We start from the raw sequence: 24,225 nt of genomic DNA on the forward strand, positions 1-24,225 counted from the left end.
TGCAGCTTGTCCTCACTGCACAGGAAGGACTGCCCCAGGAAAGGACATCCGCTGGGGGCTCTGTCTAGTCCCTCCAGACGCTGTCCCAGCACCCCTCACAGTTCCCACAACACTCCTCACCCACTTGCAGGCACCAGCTCTGGTGCATGAAAGCTGTACCAGTGAGTGCCCAGCACCACCTGGGTGGGGGATCAGTGATGCTCCTCTCCCGTGTTCCCTGGGCCCTGTGCTCAGCAGGGTTCACGTGGGCACTGAGTCCAGAGCCCCCCTATTTCTGCTCCTTGCCTGGACTGATGGCTCAGGAAGATGCCCAGGTCATGGCACCAACAAGAGTGCCATGGTCAGAAGCCGTGAGACAAGTGCCTTCCCAGAAGCCCCATCCCAAGTCTGCTAACGCACCAAAAGGTGCTAAAAAAGTACTGACCTCCTGCCTATCCCAAGAGGCCAGGATACTATTTCACCTTTAGGAGGCACTTTCAACTTCAAAACTTTGTATGCGCACAAGGCGTTCCCATTAAGCACTATGAGTGGAGTCACTGCTACTGTTACCAGTCAGCGTTACTGTTCCTAATCAGCCTCATTGATACTGTTACTAACCGGTCTCATCGCTACTATTACTAACCGGTCTTTGCTACTGTTACAGATGATGTCGCCTCTAGAGAGCCAATAGAAACAATTCCTGTGCAAAGAAACCCCCTCCTGGAGGTAACGCTTCTCGGCGAAGCGCACTGCAAACTTTAGAGGTGAACCTAATTCATCCGACTGGGGCTGCCAGCCATTATTCGTGCACCCCTTCATGTATAAGAGGCCACATCTCACGGGACTGGGGTAAAAGACCCAAATTCAGCTAAAAAGAGTCCATACACTTCACAGAAGGCGTGACAAGTTCAAGTCTCAACTGGAGAAGACCAAGAACTCCTCATGACGAAACAGCAAAGGTAACATTTAAACCCTAGGAAGAAGCCGAAAATCACAGCCCTCGACTCCCACGCCACAGACTGGAAAACTAAATCGAGTAGAGCAAGGACTGAGAGAAAGGAATTTAGGGTGTAAACAAAGGTGGGAATGGTTGGAACGTTGTTACACCAAGTAAGACTCTGTAAACACAGCACATGCATTTTTATTGGACTCGAAGAAAACCATGAACCCACTCAGTGTTTACCACAAGCAGCCTTCTGGGGCAGGACGAGACCAGCACCCACCACACAGAAAACTAGTTTCTGCAGAGTGCAGCTTGGCTGCCCCCGTCTCATCCCACCCACAGAGATGGCCTGAATGCAGACTGGGGAGCTGGACCCTGGGCAGGGTCTGAGACATCCAAGACCACGTGCCACTACCCCTCGAGTGGCAAACTAGGGCAGGAACCCCTTCCTCAGCTGGGAACTGGACCCTGTGGGCCCCAGTTGCGGTTCTAACTCTGTGTGTACAGGATGCCCGGGATACACCAGGCATACACAGGAACCCGTTAATGACAACGCTTTTCCCGGGCATCGCAGCCCCCACACTGTAACCATGGAAACTGGACACTGATGGGGCTGAAGAACTTACTAGAGACACACTGCTCCTCAGTACAAAAAAAAAGAAAGAATTACCATGTAGGCACCCAAGCTCCCCTGCCTTCCACCAGCCATGCCGTGCTTTGGGAATAAACACACCGGTCAGCTTCAGGCAAATTATAAGAGCTCCCTGTGCCTCAGTGTCCTCGCTGGTAAAATGGGGGACAGACATGTCTCAGTTTCCTCCCAGCTCTAAAATTCTATGATTCTATCTTCTGCCAAAAAATACAAATAAAAAGTGAGAGAGAGAAAAAATCAAGTGTTTGAATTTTGCTAGCAAACCAAAATGTTTGCATGGTGTTTGTTTGACGATACTGAGATCATAGATCCACTATGTGTTCTCGGTGACAGGAAGAAAATCCCAAAGCAACACCTCTCGTGTCTGATGTCTTTCACAGCATAGTAAATTCATTCTGGAAGGTCAGGGACATGGTGTGCTGTTCAAGCAAAGATCAGTATGCGCCCACGCGCAGATGACCAACGCCTGGGGAATCAGAATCTAGTGACACACACGAGATGTGGCTCTCCTCGTAGCTCGATCTGCATCCGCTAATGCAGAGCGTCCGGGTACCACAGCGCCACACAGACCATCACCTCTGCGCCTGCGTGAGGACCGTGCTGGCTGAGAGCTGCTGGTTGCTAAGATGCTGGCTAAACCACAGAATCCTCCACGCGAATGTCAAGTGCACCTGAGTGTTTTTCTTAAGGAACTTCGCCGTGTTTTGCTAATGAATTCGAATTCAGTATGAAGTTTTCGACTCCTCCTTCACCTGCTCCTGACTAGATCAATTCCTCGGTATTCGGGACAGTGTGAAGCCATTTAGTGTTGTCACCACTCTGTTAGCATTTTGTGGCCATTCTTCTGTAATCTGGAGTACACCTGCCCCCCGTCCATTTCCGTCTCTACTGTCTAGAGTCTGCTCGTCACCAGGCCCCACGTGGCTGGCTCTCTGGCTGCTGTGTGACTTGTTTCCCGCTCAAAGCCTCGAGGGGCTGGGATGGGCCTGGGGCTGGGATGGGCCTGGGGCTGGGATGGGCCTGGGGTTGGCCAGAGCATCGCGCACGTCACGGCCTGGCTCCGACACCACTGTCTTCCTAGCGGCCGACCCATCTGTTTTTGAACACTTATTAGATATTATGCAAAATGACCCTCAGGCTGCCGGGGCACTGAGGAAAGCGGGTGGGTGCTGGGCAGAGGGAGACTGAGTGACCTGGTTTTACTTGACCAATTCCACAGCCCCAAACCACGTGGACCCCTCAGAAGCACCACTTCCCTCCCGCAGCCATTCTAGGACTGGTTTTCCACGGGGAACCATTCCCAGAGACGCCTGCCTTCCACTCCCACTTAAACTGCCATTTGGTCTCCCGTCTACACCTGGGACTTCCCTTGGTCTCCCTCGATTCATTCTTTCCTCTTCGGTCCACACCCTTCTTTGTGGCATCATTTTTGGCCTCTTGGTGGGACCAGTGATGAAGTCCTCTGTTCAGACAACAGTCCCTCCCCATCGTGGAGTCTAGGTCGGAGGCCAGAACATAGCAGGCCGCAAGGTGGGTCCTTGGGTTGCCTGCACTGGACCCTCCCAGCTCCAGGGGATGGGAACAGAAGGAGAGAGCGTTCCATGAGCACGTGTCTGCTCCGGCCCTGAAGTCAGCTCTCAGAATAAGTAACCACAAAAGTTTCCCGCCCTGGCAGGCCCGGCCTCCCCACCCAGGGCACCCCGCATTCCTCATTCCCAGCTGTTAGCTAGATGCACCCAAAACCCCATTACAGTGGGGGACATACAGAAACACTGCCCCTCCGCCGTGCTACGTGTCCACGCTGTGTTACAAAGGAACCAGATGGTTGCTCATCCTCCGCTGGCTGCATGACCGCAGTCTGGCCCTCCCCGCCGGCCATCCACAGACAGGGACGAGTGGCCAGTCTCTCAGCTCACAACTTACAGCCAAAAGACTGGATCTCCTTCCTATCAGGCGGGAAGACCATGAGCTCTAAGATGTGTGAGAGTGTCAGCCTGGAGAGGCAGCCAGCACAGAGGCAGGAAAATGGAGACTCGTAGCAAATCTATTTCTTCCTTTACTTATCTGTTGTCCCTTTGGCCAAACTTTCTATTTTTGAAAACTGTCTCCTTAATACCTCAATCTCCATGTGATGCTGATGCTGTGCTGCTTGTCCTAAGCCCTTTATCTTGCCAGGTTGAGCCACGGAGTTTGCCATCTTGTTTGGTCAAAAACAAATACTTACAATTTTGCATGACGTCATCTAAATCTTGGGGTTTTACTATTAATTAAGAGAAAGTGACTCTCCAGAGTTAGAGAGGGTAGGTGCAACTGACTGTGGATTCGATGTTCTGGAAGAGGTTAAGCTGGGGTAGTCACATAAGTTTCAGCCGAAACGACACCCAGATTAAGAGCAGGGACAGGCGCCTTGTATTTTGCACTGAGGCAGGTGCAAACACCTGTGATGGCCCCCAGCACCAGGCAAAGCGATCGGGAGGTGCTTCTCATGACGGCACCAACTCTAACGGCCCAGGTGCCTGGGCAGACCCTTCCACACATGCTCAGGGGCCTCCCATCACCCCTAAGTCATCGGGATGCTTTCTGAGCAGAACACGACTTCGGCTTGTTTATTTGTGAAGCAACGGTCACTCGTCCTCAATGGTAACTTCTAAGTGCCCTGAGTCCGCTTTGTGTTTGGAAATGTCATAAACGTCAATGATATGCTCTCTCAATGCACCTCTTCCCTAATGAAAAGAATTCATTTTTGTGAACTCCAAAAGCGTACTTTCCATCCACGCCAGGTCACTTTCTTGAGGGAGGATTAAAGTCTAGCTCAGTAACACATTTCAAATTATTGACTTTTATTCACAACTTTGTTCTACAATTTACCTTAGTGATGAGGGCTGCCGGCACCCAGTCTTACGAGGAAACAAACATCTGTGACAATCAGAGTTCTCCAAAGGAGTCAACGGTAACATTCCACAGACAACGAACCTTTCATGAAATAAAGACGTTTCTTTCGATTAATCTGATAATGCAAATTATCTCCAGATGCAGAAGTAGCACTCACGTCCACTCCTGAACGTGCAGAACTCTCGGGGTAAGATTATGGCGCAATGCAGATTTACTGGAAGGATCACAAAGATTTGAATTCTACTGTCAACTTTGCTGCCAAAGGAGCTGATTCATTGTTAGGGGGACGACGGTGATCTTTTGTCCCCCGATTTCTCCATATTTGCCCTAGTGATTTTAAGCAGTCACCCCACCAAAGTTCTATGAGAACTTAAAGTCATTTAAAATGTCTAAAGATCTAAGTAATCCTTCAGTAACCGGAAAAGAGAGCATTTTCCAAGGTTGCACGCATATCTTTAAGTAAAGAAAGGCACAGATCCTAAGACAGGACACAAAACACCGGTCTGTTTTTCTGAAGTAGCTGCTTCAGAAACCCTAGCCAAACCCTCTAATGAGAGTATTTCATGAGTATTAAATCTATATAACACGTGTCTCTCCTTGCGGTGCATCCATGAATCAGCAATTTAATGCTCTACTAGACCATTAAAGGCTGCTATGATTGAAAACTTTGTACTTTTAGGAGGAAAGATACTGTCCTCTGGGGCTAAAAAAAGGGACGCGAGCAGACCTAGAATGTTCTTCAACGGTTTCTGCCTCAGTCATGCCATGAATTTCTTTTTCTAGTTTCTCAATAAGCTACAATATTCTGGTGAGTCTATTGGTGACACGTGAAACTCAACTACCATATACGATGTTGTTACAGATTCAACTGTGGCATTAAATGTCTCAAAACATAAGTTACATATAGAGAAAATATATATATACTCTCATTAAGTAAATGATAAATCTCTAAAATTAGTGAACCTGAGAAGAACAAAGTCTAATTATAGTGAGACTAGTTTGATCTTTCCAACATCTTGACTGTAACAGCACTACTGAATTAGCTTATAATTAATCCCTTGACTGCCATCACAATCAATGGGGACCAGGCCCAAGAATTTCTGCAACTATTAAAAATATCTGTCTTAAAGTAGAAAACAAACAAATAAATAGGATTTAGAGCTACCCTAATATTTTATGCAACGTGCTCCAAACAGGAGTCATTGTATTACTGGAAAAGACCAAGAAAAAGCTCTAGTTGTGAAGTTTTTAAAAGAGTGAAACCAAGAATTAAAATGCTACCCTGGGTCACAACTGGCTTCTCCAGGTTTTACATGATAAACTGTTGGAAGAATCCAGAAAAGCTCCAGGAACAAGCCTGGTGTTTCCAGAGAACAATGTAGCTTCCTGCTGCTCCTGACGGCTAAGGACTAAGCAGTGAAATGGGAAACGCGGGCCCAAGCATAATGTGTGACTGTGCCCCTACACACGTGCGTACACACTTAGGAAGAGAAACAGCCCCGCTGAAGCCACTGGGCTTCCACCACCCCTGACCTCTCAGGTAAAAGCAACAGCCATTAATAGGTTTTCAAGGAGTGAGGAAACATTCCTGGTTGTGTGCAGAAAGTTACAAGTTCTGTAACTTGCAAGGAACACCCAAAACAAAAAACAATGAAAAGTATCAAAAGGTTCACAACTGATAAAAAGTAGGAAGATGAGGACAACGAAGTTTGCCAAGCACCTTTAAATGTTTCCATAGCTGCTGCTTGGAAAGTAAGCTGTGCCAATTAGCTGTTCTAAACCCACAGGGTTTACTAGAATCCAGGGAGATTAATTATAAGCGCACACGGATTCGAAGGTACTCTTTCACTGGCTGCCTGATGCGGGGCGGAGCGGACAGAAGAAGTGTACGTGTGCGTGCCTGTGCCTTATGCGCCTGTTCCCTGTGTGTGCTCGTGTGTGCACACTGTGTGGTGAGACAGCGAGGCCTGGGACTGCCCTGGTGGGAGGTCTGCCACCTGTTCTTAACTCAAATGACTGATGTCCCAGAGAGACCACCAACTCAGTGGGTTACAGGTGCTCATTTATGCAAACATGTATGGGCAGTGAACAAAACGGAGCGTGGAGTGGAGTTGATAGGCATCTGTGTCTGCACCCGCCAGACCGAGCTCAGGGCCACCTGGGTGCAGGCCTGCCTGCCTGAGCCCAGCCTACCTGGACATGGGGTACCTGGGAAAGGGCTACTTGGGCACAGGAATATTTGGTGCAGGACAATAAGCCACCCGGCTACGGGGCTGCTGGGCCTGGGCCACCTGGGTGCAGGGTTATCTGAGCCCTGACTATCTGGGCATTGGTTACTTGGGAGCCAGGTCTATCTGGGCACCTGGATCACCTGAGCCACCTGGATGCAGGGCTACTGGGCCTGGACCTCTTCCGTTCAGACATACCTTGGGAAGGGATACCCAAGCACAGGGCTACCTGGGAGCAAAACACTGAGCCAAGCCTACCTGGCCCTGAGCCACCTAGCTGTAGGAATTTGGGGCCGGGCCACCTGGGCATGGGGCCACCAGGGCATGGGATATCTGGGCAAGGGCCACCTGAGTGCAGACCCACCTGAGCCCAGACTACCCGGGCATGGGTTCCCTGGGCGCCAGGACTACCTGGGCCTGAGTCACCTGGGCGCCAACCACCTTAGCCCTAGCGGCTCGGGCGCATGTGCTCACCTGGTGCAGGGTCAGCTGCGCCCTCCTCTCCGCTGTCGTCTGCCGCCTCCTCTGCCAAGCCAGAGCCAGGGGAGTCGGCGGCGGCGCAGGCCGAGCCGGGGCTGCTGGGCTGCGAGGCCGAGTCTCCCTCACTGAGCGAGCCGCAGCGGACGCGGGGCGCACGGTCTGCGGGGCTGTCCCTGTCGCGGCGCGCGCGGCGGTGCACACGGGAGTGCAGCACCATCTGGTGGTAGGTGCGGAAGATCTTGCCGCACTCGAAGCACTCGGAAGACTTGCCCTGGCCGGCGGGGGCGGCGGCGCGGCGGCTGGGGCGCGAGGTGGGCCGGGGCTCCGGGGGTCCCGGCGCCGAGTCCCCAGGGGCACCTGCCCTCTTGCGTGGGGGGCCCTGCGTGCCAGGCTCCAGCTCGCGCTTGCGCTTCTCCTGGCTCACCAGGATGTACTCGCGCCGCTCCTTGTCGAAGGCCACGTCCCCAGCTAGCGCCTCGTCCCACGCCCCGTACTTGAGGTACTCAGCCGGCTCCGCCACCTTGCCCCTGGTGGCCAGCTGCCAGGCCTGGTAACTGTTGACCGGGTCCAGCTCGGCCACTCGCTGGCCGGCCTGTCCGAGGGCGGGCGCAGCGGTCCCGGCCGGACACAGGTTCAGGCACTGGAGGAAGAGCTCCTGGGAGTGCACGGGGCCGAGCGGAGCGCCCTCGCTGGCTGGGACCCACGTCCGGCCCGCCTCCACCCGGCGGTGCACGGCGTTGTGGGCGTTCAAGCTGTCCAGGTTTGTAAACAGGTTCCCGCACTTGGTGCAGACTTCGTAGAGGGCCAGGCCGGCGACGATGGCCTCCTCCTGCACCACGTTGTTGATGGTGGCGATGGGGTCCAGATCGCTCTTGGGCCTGTTCTTGCTCCCCGCCTTGGGGCCGTGCGCCTTCATGTGGTTTTTCAGGAACCACGGCTCTTTGAACCTCCGGCCGCAGATGTGGCAGCCATGGTCGAAGGAGCCCCTGTGCTTCTTCATGTGCGCCTTCAGGAACCAGGTCTGGCTGAAGGCCTGGCCGCACACCTCGCACGGGAACTCGCCGGGGGGCAGCTCGGGCTTGCCGTTCTCCACGCAGGCCTCGGCCCTGGGCCCCTGCGCCGCGATGTGGTCCTTCCCCACGTGGCTCAGCAGAGACTCCTCCCGGAGCGTCACGTACGGGCACAGCCGGCACTTGAAGGGCTTGTGCGCCTGCTGCACGTGCTGCTCCAGGTCCTTCTTGCGCTCGAAGCGGCTCCTGCAGAAGGAGCACTGCGCCGCCGCCCTGCCGTCCTCCGCGGCGCCCGCGGCGCCTTCCGCCTCCTTCCTGCTGCTTCTCAGCAGGATCTTGCTGCTGTCCCCCTGCGTGGCGCCGTTCAGGATCCTGTTGCAGGCAGAGGTGCTTTTCGTGGGGCTGGTGCAGCCATCCAGGCCCTCAGACACACGCATCTCGCCGGCCTCAGGCTCGTGGCCCTGGACCAAAGTCCCCGTGCGGTGACTGCGAATGTGGATCTTCAGGTTGCCCTTCTGGGAAGCCCTGTGGTCGCAGTAGGGGCACTTGTAGGGCTTCTCCCCCGTGTGCTTGCGCATGTGCTGAGACAGGGAGCTCTGGAAGGGAAAGCTTTTGCCACAGATGCAGCAGCTGTGGCTCACGGCCTTGTCCCCGTCCACCTCCGGGCTCCTGCTGGCCCTGGTGGGGCTGGGGCCCCTTCTCAGCTCCGTCTCGGCCTCTTGGTTGCGATCCATCTTGGGGACAGGGGCTCGCCCAGCCCCAGCGGGCACGGCTGTCTGTCAGGCAGGCCTGCGGGAGGAGGTCTTATCTCTCCATGTTCAGAGGAGCCTTCTGCCGCCCAGCTGCAGAGATGCGCCTGCCACGACGTCGTGCATTTCCTACCTGGACAGCATGGCGGATGGCCGCAAGCACCTGGAACAGAACAGACACGGAGAGCTTAGGAACAAGGCTCCCCATGGGCACAGGGACCCAGTGACATCCACAGACGGTGAGAAACACGCCTCTTCTTAAAAATATCAACCTAGTCCAAATTAAACAGGCACCAACAAAAATCATAAGAGACATACAAGGAGCTGCTTTCCTTTCAAAGATCAAAAATTAAGCAATTAACTATTGATAATAACCATGTGCTAACTCATTAAAATAAAACACTGGGAATGATTTTGCACTAAAGTAATTTTTATCAAAAAGATATAGTCTTTAATGAAACGCTGGTCAGAGTTCCCACATGTGTGAGAAACAGCTACAGGACGAGGAGGGCGTGGGACTGAGGAGCAGAGAAACGGAGGGGACGGGACGGGACGGGTGGCAAAGAACAGTGGGGGGGCGGACGCCTGCGGGTGGTGAAGGAGCTGCAAGGCGGTCCCATTGGGAAGGCACTCACTCAGGGTGCAGGTGGTGGGAAGTGAGGCTTCAGTAAGAACACAGCTCATGTAGTAAAAGAGAGGCAGGAAGGGAGCCCTCAGCTCCTTCACGATCTGTGCCCCAAAGCAGCCGCTGACGCTGGCTGCCCCACCGACACCACTTCCAGGTGTGTGACCACGAGACCATTTCCACAGCAACATTCGGTCTTCGCCGCCTCTTAGAGAGCCCAGATTCCTAGGCGCACCTTACAATGCCCTTCCTGTCATGGTCCTGTCCCTTTTCTCCTGCTCTCCCCCCAAAGGCACCCTAAATTCTGGCCAGAGGGTTGAGTCCTAGGTGCAGAATCCCCTGACGACCCCGGGAGGTCAGGCGGCCTCCCCACTTCTCCACAGGCCAGATTCCCACAGTGCCTTCTCCCCAGGGAGGCTGGTCCTGCCTCTCCCTGGTGACAGCAGGTGTCACACTGCTTCATCACCGGCACTTTCATGCCTGTCTGCCCTCCAGAGAATGAAGGGCAGGCGCTGGTTTGAGCCACTCCTCCAGGCACCTGGGCGTTTCCAGCAGCCTGAGCACAGGTCTCCGCTGAGTGGACAAGGGGTGCCCAGTGCTGTACCTGGCACCCAGCGGGTAAGCCTCTGTGCTGTGGGAAAGCCAGCCAAATGCCTGTAAACCACCACGTGAGCCCCAAATGGTACACACTGAAAAGCCACTGTGTGCATTCCAAACAGGAATTTCCATCTGACTTGTGAAAAGTGGAACATAAATGAAACAGTGAGCCCACGAGAAAGGATGGGAGACCGGTGCCTTTCAGGATGGTGTTCCGACGGGAGGCAGGAGGGCGGGAGGCCGGGGGGAGCCCACACAGCGACCCAGGATGCGGAGCTTCGTTCTTCTCCTCTCCCGGCAGATGTAGAGTCACTGCGGGGCAGGCTCTCCACACTTGCACCCAGGGGAACCCAAAGGGCAGGTTTTCTTTCAAAAAGCTCCACGTGGACAGGAAGCCATGTTTTTAGAGTCCCAACCTCTTACACACTAAGAACTCAGACTGAAAAGCTGACAAAATGTGAGGAAGCTCTGTGTTTCTGGTTTTGAACCAGTGTGTTGATGCCCATTTTCTGTTCAAAGATGAGAGGTTCTCTCCCGGAAGAACCTGGCCAGCGACTCCCTGCTTACTCTGGGTGGTCCCACCTGCCATGTTTCCACCAGAGCAGACACTGAAAAGAATACTGGCCACAGAAGGGAGGGGCGACGGGTGCATCCGCAAAACACGCCCAAGGCGCCGGGTTCTGAGTGCCTCACGCTGTCCTTCCTCCACTTTGCCGAGGGTAGAGACGCCGTCCAGCACAGGCCTTGTGAAAACCCAGCACCCCTCCCGCTCCCTCCAAACGCCTCCTCCTCATATCCCCGCACAAAGGTGAAATCTGAGTTAGAATTAAGCATTCTGAAACCCCTTTCAAGAAAGCCCCCTGTGAGCAATGTTCCCAGGCACGTAAAGAAGCAATGCAGTCTGATCAGCAAACTCTGGCGAGTAAAGGCCAGAAGCCGAGCTGCACAGGTGTCCTGTACCTGTCAGACTAGTAGATGCACATAGAGTCCTCCTGACGGGACCGGGAGCCCCAAAATCAATGACTCCAACAACATGAATGAATAACCCCCACAAAAAAAAAAAAAAAAAGGAAAAACAAAGGTTAACGAGAACACGTCTTAATGACATTTTAAGCTAATTTAAATTATTTTTCCAAGCAGTTTTAGTCTTAGCACAAGTTTGTGGGTGGCTGTATATTATTTAGGATGATTTTATAAGGTAAATGGTTGGCACACATCCGCTTCAATCCCAGGGCTTATTTCATCCCCTCAAAAGCTGAATGTGATGTAATATATAAAAGCATGAATAAAACATACTGTTTATATTTAACTTAGTGACCTAATCTGGGTATAAAAATCTCAGGAGTTTAAAGAACCATACAGAAATGAGTTTATAGAGGGGGAAAAAACAACGGAAACACTGGAAACTGGTGGCACTGAAATAATTTTGGACTCCACTGGACCACTAAGTTGGTCCATAAAGGATGTGAAAAGCCACCACGTTCTCCAACTCAAGGCGCTCTTTCCAAGCCAGGTGGCAGCTCTGGGCTGGGCGCATGGGGACCCTTCTCCGTGACATCCAGGTGAGGCAGGTCCTGGGGTTTCGGCCAGTGCTGAGAGGTACAGAGTGGACCCTGGGAGCCCTGACCCCCCATTAGCCAGCTGCCTGGCTTTCAGGGGGCATCCTTCACCCCCTAAGCACAGCTCCTCGTCCATTAGGTCCTGAAAGTCAGGACATGACATGAAGAAGCCATGTGTCCCCCCAAACCCTCCTCTGATCACCACTCATATCCCCTGAAACAGCGCAGTGAACAGTGCGTGAGCAATACCACACCCACCTAACAATGCACACCCACCACACCCGCCTGACACTGCACACCCACCACACCCGCCTGACACTGCACACCCATCACACCCGCCTGACACTGCACGCCCACCACACCCGCCTGACACTGCACGCCCACCACGCCTGCCTGACACTGCACGCCCATCACACCCGCCTGACACTGCACGCCCACCACACCCGCCTGACACTGCACGCCCACCACGCCTGCCTGACACTGCACACCCATCACACCCGCCTGACACTGCACGCCCACCACACCCGCCTGACACTGCACACCCACCACACCCGCCTGACACTGCACGCTCATCACACCGCCTGACACTGCACACCCATCACACCCGCCTGACACTGCACGCCCATAACGCCTGCCTGACACTGCACGCCCACCATGCCCTCCTGACACTGCACGCCCACCACGCCCGCCTGACACTGCACGCCCATCACGCCCGCCTGACACTGCACGCCCACCACACCCGCCTGACACTGCAAGCCCACCACACCCGCCTGACACTGCACACCCACCATGCCCGCCTGACAGTGCACGCTCACCACACCCGCCTGACACTGCATGCTCATCACACCGCCTGACACTGCACACCCATCACACCCGCCTGACACTGCACACCCATAACGCCTGCCTGACACTGCACGCCCACCATGCCCTCCTGACACTGCACGGCCACCACGCCCGCCTGACACTGCACGCCCACCACACCCGCCTGACACTGCACGCCCACCACACCCGCCTGACACTGCAAGCACACCACACCCGCCTGACACTGCACGCCCACCACGCCCGCCTGACACTGCATGCCCACCACGCCCACCTGACACTGCACGCCCATCACGCCCGCCTGACAGTGCACGCCCACCACATCTGCCTGACATTGCACGCCCACCACACCTGCCTGACAGTGCACGCCCACCACACCTGCCACACCTCCGATGAATACCAGGCAGCGTCCTGCCCTCCAGGCCATCGCAGCGGGTCACAGGTGATCACAGCCCCGGCCGCCTCCAGCATCCAGGCTGCTGGGAGTACAACAAGGTTTAGTGTGACGGCACCGCTCTCCTTCTCTCCGTGAGGCCTCAGAACCCCCTGCATGTCTGCGAAGGCTACCCGCGGCCAAATTTGCTTGCTGAGAAATCCATTTAAGTTTTCGACTCCCCAGCACCCTGACCCCCAGCCAATGACTGGACACGTTTCCTCAAGAAACCCAAAGACTACAGAATATAGTTTCTATTTTCTCTCAGGCTCCCTCTGAAACTAGCTTCAAAGCTGTGCCTGAAGCCAACACGGTCCCCATCACAGGAGCAAGTAAGGGCCTGACGGCACCCCCGTGACCCCCAAACAGCTCTTCTCCCTGGGCTTCCACTTCTCTGCCACCCACCTCCATCTTTCAAAATGACCCCTCTGTAAATCCCTGTGCCAACTGCATGGGGTGCATTTTTAAAGAACTGAAAGAAATTTGGAAGGGAGAAATGTAGAAATGGAAAAAAATGCTGTAACGGTAGTAACTATTTCAGCCCAAAACACCATCTTCTTGAGGAAATCATAACATCAACAAAACTCCCTCTCAGCGGCTCCGTCCGGGTGCCCACAGCACACTGATGAAGCTTCTTGCAAACCTTTAAAGAAACAGTCAAAAACGTAATTCCTTCCGTGCAACCAGCTCTCCTTCGTGGCCAAATCAACAGACCTTTGCGATCATTCTTTTCAGCTGCCAGAAAAATGGCTATTTAAGACAAAGTCATCACTTCTTTTCCCAAAAAGAACAAGAATGCTGTCATCAGAACTTCAAAGTTAAAAACGCGCCCTGGGCAGCTGTCCCAGTAAGAGGGGTCATGGGGACGCTGTCAGCCTCCTGGCACCACCGGCTTTGCTCCTTTTTTCAAAAGCCCACCGGCCTCTGAGAGGGAGGGTCTCAGAGGGTTTCTCCCCATTTACTTGTGCCCCTGGTGGGGAGTGATGCACCTCCGGATGCCCCCCGTGGACGTGTGACACTGCTCGGGTCCAGCCTGAGGCATGTCACTACCACACTGCCTCTACTTTACTCTTGCAGGCAAACGCTTTGGTGTTCCGACTCTCCCTGAAACACACCACCCTAAAGATGACGAGCCTCAGCAAACGTGTAAACAAATGCTGGCTTTTTACCCAGAGGGAATAAAAAGCTTTCCAGCAATACAAATATTGGGGAATGGGGGAATGACGTACGACAAACGTCACCCCCAGGTATACGTGCATGTGAAGTACAGCCCCACTGGAATGCAGACGCGTATTCTGCTCATAATGAATCATAGTTTTGTTATTGTATTGCAAACTTTTTCCAAGGCTGTCATTGGAACCTTGCCAGACAAGACTGTAATTTAATTGTTTAAGCATAAAAATGGCTTGCTGGTTAAGGTTTTAAAATAGATTTCCAATGAATGTCTCAGTGTGTGTGTGTGTGTGTGTGTGTGTGTATGTTTCCGCAGAGATGCAATGAATAGTTTGAAGCTACTTTTTTAAAATGCCTTATGTAATTTTCAATACATTCTATTTTTAAAAAGGTTATTTAGTCACATTTATAAAAAATAGGAATAAAATGTTTATTAAAGAAAATAAAAAATGTGTATTTACAGCAAAACTGCATGATAATGGATGTGGGGAGGGGTTTAAGAGGGCAAAATATAAAAGTTATGAAAATAAAATTGTAGCTAAACTTTCAAAAAGAACCAAGTGAACACATAAAGAAAGCACTAGGTGTGAATACACACACAAGGTCACTGCCACACCTCAGATACCCTTCGCCTGCATAGCGCATTGGAAATGAAGAGCCTTTCCCAGGCTGCTTACACTCACTGAGTTTGGGGTGAATTTAACCTGTGGGCACTCGTCTCATCGAATAAATCGCTTCTGAATGTGAGGACCCTGGGAACTGTGTCTTCGATGTAACAAAGTCCAGAGAAGTCACTTCCTGAAGCGCACCAGGTGACCCACTGAACTGAGGACAAGTGCCCACCGCCTGCACTAGGACTCCTGTATGCAAACCCTCTGAAGCCAAGCTCCGGACACAGCCTGCAGGAACGGCCCTTCACCACAGCTGAGGGACCTAGAAAGACCTAAGTGTGAACCTCCTACCAGCACAGCTCGTCCGGGCTCGGACCCCACAGGGCTGCGTGACAGGGTCACACTTAAGAAGGGGCTCATCATAAGCCCTGCGGGCCCACTGGGCGCCGGGCCACGTCTGGGAGTCTAAAGTTTAAGGGTGACTAAGAAACAGGCTTAGCTTCCAGGAACCCAGAAGTCAGAAAGAGAAATACTGCATAACACAGTTGGAAAACAGCGCCCTGGCCATCTCCAGCAGGGCAGGTGGAAGTGTCTGGAAGTGCAGGGAGGGAAGTGATGGCTACACTGGCCAGGCACAACTAAGTCTTCCAAAGGGAGTCCAGGCTGGTCTGGGATGAGCACTAAGGGTGCAGGTGACTCCCTGGTCCCGAGGACACAACCACAAACACGATGGTCTGCCTGAGCTCCGCCCTCTGCCTCCGCCAGCATCCAACCATAGCTGGGTCCCATGAGCTGCATCTGCAGTCTCAAGCCAAAAATCAGTTCCAGAATGCAGAGTGGGCTGGTCTCTCTGAGACGTCACGTTTCCATGCCCTTCGGGTGAGACCCAAATCCTCCCTGCCTCCACCTGTAGGGGCTGGACCCCTGCACCCGAGTCCATGACCAAGCGCCCTGCTCACATCCCAGGACTCGGTGTGGCCCCAGCCCTATCCCAGCATGTATTGGACACGTTACTGTTACTGCTTCTTTAATCCGTCACCCACCTGTGTGTCAGATGGCATACATTATGAGGGCAGGCTCACAGAATATCTCGCTCTCTCCCCCGAGTGCCCGGCGAGTACAGGGCCAGCCATAGAGTGGGCAGGCACCACAGCGCTGGGAGAGGTAGTCTAGACCTGGAGCTTCGAGGTCAGACGACCGGAGGTCAAACCTGCTGTGCCACTCACTTGGATCAGCTGTGTGACTCTGGGCAAGTGTCTTAACCCATCTGTTCATCTTTAAAATGTAAATGGTGGTAATATGACTTATGGTATTTTGTGAGATTTAAACTAATGCACACAAGGTATGATGTTTAGCATACAACACGTGGTCCGCACATGTCAGGCCCCATAATTAATTAATGACTGTAGAATGAATGAATGAGATGGCAGTGCAGTGCCCAAAGAGACCTGGCCACTGGCAATGACAATATTTGGTTTGATCAATTCAAAAGGACACACTAACAAACGCTTAGGCGGCTAAACTTGAAATTGCTCCATAGTAACCCCCGTGGAGTCACTGGGCCCAGGTGACCATACTGTCACAGGCTGTTTAACACCATTACCAAGTCCCCTGTCACCACAGACACGGCCCAGGGGCAGCTCCAGGCCCTCCTAGGAAGACGCGCATTCCGGACTTGGGACTGGACATTACCTGACCACTGCTGGGACCTGCCTTAGGTTGCTATCGTGAGCGGAACGTCTTACCTCAGGTGGTTTACAAAAAGGAGCAAGAAGGCAGATACACGTACATCAACATACTAACAACTGCAGGCTCTAGATGGTGGGTGTGTGCATGTCTGTCAGCTACTCTGTTTTTTATGCATTTTGGAAGTTTTTCACAGAAGAAGTTAAAAGGAATGACTCCTACTTGTGACCCCAGGAAAACAATTGAAAGCAGAGCTGCCCTGGGGGAGCCTGTGGCCCCCCACTGACCTCCCCTCCCTCCCCCCCAGGCCCCCAGGAAGCTCAGAGGGTTCTAAGGAATGCAGTGGGGAAATTACCTTTTGCTAATCCTAGCATTTGAAATTCAATGAAAAACCGTCTGAACAATATGAAACTGTTCAAATGAAATGCAGAGTTTATTTTAAGCAACTGCTGGTTGACATGGGAGGCTTGGGTGGCCACAGGCAGTGAGTGCGGTGTCACCAGCAGCCTGCGCTTACCTGGGTGTTCAAGAGGGTGGCTCCATGGCTTCCCAAGGCACCCCCAGGAATGCCGCTGTGCTTTCTTACATGCTTCAAACAATCACTTTCTGACCAGTTAAATACGGCGTTATGGGGGGAAGGAGGATAAAACACCCTATATTTTTAAACAGTAAGCATGTCTCTTATTCTATGGCAAATCTTGCCACCTTCTGCTGTGTGAATTAAACCAACACAAAGCAAAAGCCATTCAGTTTTGTACTGATTTCCCCCAAACTATCAAAGTCAATTCTATCAAACTCTTACTCTGAAAAAAGAGTCAGAAGGCGAATTTTCAAATGACCTCTAACATTTAGAGTAATTTTCATAAAAGAGCAACGCCATATGTTTCTTGAAAGTGACCCAACCCTGACTGGTAGACACAAGCGAGGCTGGGGGGAGGGGGGGCTGCCGGAAAACTGGGGGCACTTCCTGCAGGGAGACATGTTTCTCACGTTAGGGAAGCTGACCGGAAGCTGGTGCTGTTTGTCAAAGACTCTCTAGGGTATTTTTCATTCCTAGTCCATTGAGCAACCATATCGTGATACTTAGAAATAGTTTTGCTTTCCTGGGTGCTATGCTTTCCTGGTCACTTATCCTTCCCTCTCCCTCTCTTCACCTTCGGGGAAACAACAGGCTCCCAAAAGGCAGAATTAGTGGGTCCGCGTCCAGCATGCAGAGCACCGGAGACCAGAGAACTTAGGAAATGTGGGAACGGAGAGGTAGGGGACATGCCCTTACAAAGACAAGCTCTCCCAGCAGACAGAAGGCTCGGGACACTGACGGGGGTGCAAAGGACAAGTCCCCGAGTCACAGGAGAAGTCTCCAGCTCGGCCTGCGGTGCGCTTCTCAAGGGCACTTTCTGGGCAGCCCGTGTGCGGTGGCCACAGGGCACACCCACTGGGTGCGGGGCTGCACTACACTAGGCGTTTGTTCTCCTGCAGACAATGAAGCGGGCTTTACGGTTACACTGTAGCGTATGAGCCCTGAGCTAAAATACATCATGAACACCCTGCCGGCACTGATGAACTGCCCAGACAAAAAGCTCATTCTCTGAACAAATGGGGAGAAATTCCAGAGCAACAATAAGGAGTTCCTCTCCCCACACACCAATCTGCCTGCGATGAACAAATCCAGGCTTATCGTCCCCAGACTAGGGTCCGAGTGGCTCCATAAAGTGACCCATTCATGGCGGGGAGAGTAAGGACCACTGATGACCAGGCCTTGAGGCCACTCGCTGGGACCAATGAATAATCCATTATGCGCCAACTACATTTCCACTCTAACAAGAAGTGAAAAAAACGGCAACCAGAATCGGCTGCATTGACAAGAACCCCCCCCCCCTCAACTCCCCCACGAGGGGAAAAAAGACACAAATCCACTATCCCAGGGCCTAGGAGCGCACAAGTGCCGACAACAGGTCTCATTTCCCAGCACCCAAAGAACCACGTGCGCCCATATTTCTGCCCCAAAACATTCGTTTTAAAGGTGAGTCTCACCCTCGCTTTGTTCAGAACACGAGGTAATGTGAACAAACCATCAATAGGACGGTGACAAAATTCCATTTTCTTAAACAAAGATCTCCTTTAAATTATTTAGCACCTCCAAATAAATCAAAACACGTGCCACCATGCTAGTCCCCAAATGTAACCATGCCACAGACTGTGCATAACAAGGTGGGATGACGCAAACTCCCTCATCATTTAAGCAAGACTCACATTGGTTCTGTACCTCCAACCACAGCTTTAGAATCGGCGCTCCATTTACAGCCAAAGCGCTCGGGTGACCTGAATGCTGTTCTGCAAGTAGGTTGCCTTTTATGAAGTTGTTTACCACAAGCTGTCAAAAACCCAAAGAAATTCCTGCTCAGAAGAAGAGAGAGGGGTGCCACCTCCATCCACCTCCAGATGCAAGGTACAAACAGAAGACGGTTTCCTGACAGTGAGGATCGTATACCATCATGTTTCCGAAAGAAAACAGAAAGTAACATTAAAACACAAGCTGCCCAAATGTCCTTTTACTAAACCACAAAGATTGGGAGTCAAATCTGACCTTGTGGAGAAACAGCCGAGCAGATGAGTGTAATTCCCGATCACATTCAGAAAGTCCAGGAATAAACGGGGAGGATGTGGCATGTTGCTCCTGCAGGCATAATAACAGATCCTGAAAAACCCAGAGTCGAGTCCATCTGACAATAAAGGAAGGCATTTCTTTTCTATCAAAAGAAAATGAGTGCCCCTTATTTTCTCTTTGGTCTCCAAAATGAATGCATTAGGGTGATCTGTTTTCCATTATTTCCCAAGTCTTACATTAAGTAGTGACTTTGTCAACTTATTTGTCCTTGAAAACGTAAGCCTCACCAAACTGCAAAAGAGAAAAACAAAAGGAACAGGCGCTAGGAGCTCGTTCTGTGATTTTCTGCAGATAAACGTCCTGCTGGAGCCCCTGGCCTGCTGCTGGGAGCAGCCCCAACGTGACTGCCTGCCGAAAGCGGTCCTGTCACCATTTCCATCAAGAGCCCTATTTTCCAGAAGCTTAAAACTGCATCTCCCCCAAACTGGGCGGCTCCAACGAAGTCTGTCGTCACTGAGGGACTTCTCAGCTTTCAGAAAACTAGACCAAAAAAAATCACTCGCTACTCATTACATGAACCACAAAAACAGTGAGTTTTCAGTTTGACTCTTTTTACATCCTGCACCACAACGATCAAAGCCCCCGTTTCGAGTAATTCAGAAACACTTGAAAGCTTGGGGAACACCAGAGAAAATGGAGACGTCTATATTTCTATTTTTAAAACAAACATGGACGATCAGAAGGCCTCAGATAAACTACAGGGGGGAAAAATCCCCCTGAAAAGGGGCATATAGGTTGTTAGTGAGCCTGAACTCTAAAGTGTAGAAACTATATCCGATCCCGTATAATGTAAATATTTTTAATTAAAAAAAAAAATTATCAGCAGTGAAAACAAACAATCATACAGAAAGTCACTCTGTTTTCTTACTATGGAACACTTCCTGGAGTACTGCACATAATTTTTGAAATTCCATTAGTTGATTACAAAACACATTTTAACTGAAATTTGTTTCTATAAATAAGCTGTATTTTATACCACATTAACCAATAGCCAAAGGCAGTATTCCCCCCCCCCAATACCCACACTGACCTATGTTTCAGCCTCTTACCTAAAACCAACACGTCTCTCCCAGTCTAAGAAAACGGACTGCAATTAATACCTGTCTGCCATTATCTCTCTCTTCCGTGCTTTTTGTGAAAGAGCCCAGAAGTCCCCACCATCAAATGAAAGGCAGAATTGTGCCCAAGGACACAAAGAGAGAGAACGATGTGCAGTCAGCCATAGGCATCCTGTTAAACATTACCTTCCCAGGTATCCTGCTCAGCCCAGAAGCCGGCCCCCATCCCTTCATTAAGAAAGAGCACATAGGGGGAAAATGCGCATTTCAAGCATCGCTCTTACTGAATTCTAAGCAAGTGCTTATGAACGTCTTCTGGGAAAATAGCCTAACATGCAAGACATTATTTAAGATTCTGTTGCCACTGTGCAAACACCAATCAGTACATTAAAAGGATCAAAGTTATAAAAGGACAAGTCCCCCCAAGTGCTTTACTAGGTGACACGCGTGCATGTAACCCACATCAGTTTTCCAGACGCACGACAGCCAGTCAGTGCTGGAGCACGACCCGGGTGTCACTGACGCCCAGCACCTTTGAAAGCAGCTGGAGACTTCAGCCTCCGAAGGACAGAGGTCTATCAGAGCGTGTTTACAAAGAGCAATTCGTGACAAGACCATGATGTCACATGGCCCCGGGACTTACCCTGCACTGCCCATCTGAAAACACACTTTCAAGCACACTTCGTGACAGACACATCACTGCAAGTCCTGGGGTTTGAAGATAAAAGACCATGTATACGATTCTCAAAAGGAACAGAAAAAGACAAACACACAAAATTCCACTTCAATTCCCCATAATAATGTCCCTGTGTTTGTTATTCAGCCACGAAAGTTAAGAAAATGCAACAGCTGAAGCCATCATACGCCACCTTGCAGAAATGAGGAAGGGGAATTTTTTCTGAAGCAAAAGCATCTTACCCAGCAAGAGCTTTGGGGGAAACGTAAATATAAAATACAACGAGGCATGTTTTTGAATTTCAGAGCTCCTAGCCCCACCCCCAGGTCCCTGGAGAGGACACATGTGGAACTTGAAATCGAGTGTCTCTGCCATCTGCCGGGGCAACCTGGGAAGAGAGTGTGTGCTTTCGCAAGCTCACCAGCACCCTGTGGCGAGCAGTGACAGCAGCAGTCTCCCCAGTTGCTGGCGACACTTTCCAAGATCCAGTGGCTACATCTGGGTCATCTGTTTGTTTCCGGCTCAGTCCACACTGAACATGAGAGCCAGAACAGCGGCATGTGCACTGGTTCCTTCTGTCACCACTGGCCCTTTCCTTCCCCTGCTGCTGGCCCCCACCTCCAAGCACACAGCACACATCACACTGTACCCCCTTTCTCAGGTCTTCTCAGGGCGTGCTGTGAGCACATGTGCCAGGCACTGCTGGGCAACAGACCGCGGCTCCAATGGCCCCCGCACAGCTGGTGGAGCGCAGGGCCAGCAGTCCCACGGCCTGGGCGGCCTGCTCCTGGGTTCTCAGGGACCGTGGCGGCCAGTCAGGGGCATTCGTCACTCAGGTGTCAGAGTTCACAAAAACCAGCCACGCAAACACCTATTTGGTGAAAGGACAGTTACTAGTAAACCGACTGCAGCACACGTGACACACAGGTCAGCCAAGTCCATGCACAGAGATGCCATGTTGCTCCCCGGCTGCGATGTGCCAGACGGGTTTGTCAGGAGCACAGACCTCTTGCCACCAAAATAACGAGGTGCTGGGGACAAACGCAGCGGCTCTGACGTGTGTGCTTCCCACTCAGTTACCTGAAGAGCCGCTACTCCCGTCTTAAGGGGTACAGCTGGTGACAGAGGCCGTCTTGCCCCCCACGTCCCGGACGCCAGGGCAGCGTGTCACTCGCTGACGGCAAACTACAGTCCCGCACTTACGGGTGAAGGCAGGTCCCATCCACCTGAGATGCCAGGAAGCCACTCCTTCCTCAGACACGGGCTCTGTCACTCCGCCCGCCAGTGGGACTCAGATGCCCTCAACTCCGGCCACCAAACTGCTGCTTGTCTGTACCCTGGGGTCAGGGGCAGCGCGACCTCTTTAGGGAAACCTGGACTATGGCTGAGAAATGCAAAAAGGGAACAGCCCATCTGGGGCCTTGCTTGACTGAACACCCCAAACCCCACCTCTTTTATCCATCAACAATGAAGAACAAGCTGGTCACCCACAAAATCAACCTGAAGGTGCCCAGTGCCAAATCACATGAACTGGCGTGTCCTTTAGGCACACATCAGCCCCAGGTAGCTCCCTGGCCACCACCGCTGCCACCGGGAGCTGACCTGGTGGCCTCTGGACTCCCAGCAGGTAAGGCGACTTCAGGTTACTGCACACGGCGGGGTTCACGGCCAAACCCTGACCCTCAGAACCAAGGACAGAGGCTAAGGTGTGCCTTCTGTATTCGCACATTTCCTGCGACCCACAGGCACAATTCACTGATCACCCGGCAGGGGTAAACACTGTTGGGCTGTCAGCTCTATGCGTAAAACCCTGTCACCAAGCTGGTCACACACATGTCCACACCCCTTTCCATTTCCTGGTTTATATTTACTCTGGGTTTTGTTTTCCACTTTTCCAGAGTGTATCTTTCTGCACTAAACTTGACCGTTTGCAGGGAGCTAGGGGGCCTCCTGTCACGCTCGGCACGGCCCGCTGATTGTGCAACAGGAAAGCCACAGAAAGTGAAAACGTCACCGCGGTGCTTCAGACTTGTCACTCCACTGAGCTAGGCTGACAGGGCACCGAGAAGGGTTAGAAGCCCCACCACACGACACCACACACAGCAAACAAAAGGACGTCTGTCTGAAGCATTTACAGGTAAGCACACATCATTCCACAGGGACACGCAAAGAAGAAAGATCTGCCTAAGTTCCTTGCACGTTAGATCTTCCGTTCTGCAAAGTTCTCAGGAGCTACAGGATTTGTAAGCGATTTTACACTTCTTCTTGAACTGAACCTGCCTGCACTTAAGACGCATACGCTACTTGCTTGCTGAGGTGACGGCAGTCTTCTGGAACTTAGTTCTTAAGTTTCTTAAGGGAAACGACACTGAGGAAAAAACCCAGAATAAGCGACAGGAAACGTTTCAGGATCAGAACCAAGGGTAAAACCATGCTGTCGGGAGTGATGTGTAGACGCCCCATGCCGATGGGCGGAGTGTGCACAGCGGCTCGGGGAAAATCAACTTTCCTTTTTGAACACAAGCAGGGTCCTTTCTTAGGAACGTGTTGGTCCCTTCCTGCCATCAACCAGCAGGGCAGTTCCTTTCAGTGCCGCTCTGAAAAGACAGCCTCTCTGGGAAGCAAATGCGAAGTCCCACCTGACTTCTGAGGAGAGAAGCTTCTCACTCTCCTATGCGCCCCAGGACTTCTGAGCTGTGGGATCGAAATGATATCCACGCATCTCACCCGGCACATTCTGTCCCCGCAGCTCCCTGTGGGCTCACGTGGCCAAGAAACGCATGTGGCCCCGATCCGTGTGTAGATGGCACACATGGAAAAGCCGCCGTGGAGGGAAAAGCTTTCAAAAAGCGAGCCTGAGTCACGCCAAGCTGCAGAGGCCACGTCTCGCCAGTGTGTGTGCTGGCACACGTCCCAGGTCCCGGCACATGCCCACCCCCTACTCACAAGGGCTCGGTGGGAGACAGGAGCAGCCATGGCCCACAGGGACCGAGCGTGCACATGCGTTCTTCTGACCCAAAACTCACTCAGAAACACACCGCACGTGGAGTGCCAACACCAGTGCTGTAAAACACGCACCCACAGCCCCACGAATGCTAGCTTCCTAACGGTGCCATTACCTGGGTCACTGGCACACCGGGCCCTTCGGACAGCATCCCTGCCATGTCCCACGTCCTAGGACAGCCCTGCCGGAGGTCAGCTCCTCCAGGGCACAGCCGTCACCCTGACTGGGAGCCTGCTCGGAGCTCCTCGCTGAACCCAGACAGCGCTCACCACTGGCCGCCATCCCTTATCCCTCGGCCTTCCAGATACAGGGTCACTCGCCACCACCCACGCACACATGTCGTCCACTGAACAGCTAGGGAAGGGCCAGCAGGTCAAGCTAGG

The 24,225-nt window shown here is 52.3% G+C and overlaps 1 protein-coding gene across 8 annotated transcripts in view; it reads right to left on the bottom strand.

Annotated features, from left to right (window-relative positions):
* ZNF516 (zinc finger protein 516) overlaps positions 1-24,225 on the bottom strand; it is a 114,208-nt gene that overhangs the window by 59,492 nt on the left and 30,491 nt on the right. For 5 of the 8 annotated variants that reach the window (XM_088798057.1, XM_074339824.2, XM_074339825.2 and 2 more), the window contains exon 2: positions 7,169-9,096. In XM_088798057.1, the coding sequence (XP_088654183.1) occupies positions 7,169-8,918 (1,750 nt within the window). In that variant the 5' untranslated portion in view covers positions 8,919-9,096. Of the gene's footprint in view, positions 1-7,168; positions 9,097-19,023; positions 19,114-21,259; positions 21,929-24,225 lie in introns of those variants that run through there. The other 3 variants (XM_088798058.1, XM_074339827.2, XM_019715544.3) reach the window with 3 other exon arrangements.

Source organism: Rhinolophus sinicus, chromosome 4 (genome assembly GCF_057876585.1).
Source record: "Rhinolophus sinicus isolate RSI-liver-muscle chromosome 4, RSI-T2T, whole genome shotgun sequence".
Taxonomy (NCBI): Eukaryota; Metazoa; Chordata; class Mammalia; order Chiroptera; family Rhinolophidae; genus Rhinolophus; species Rhinolophus sinicus.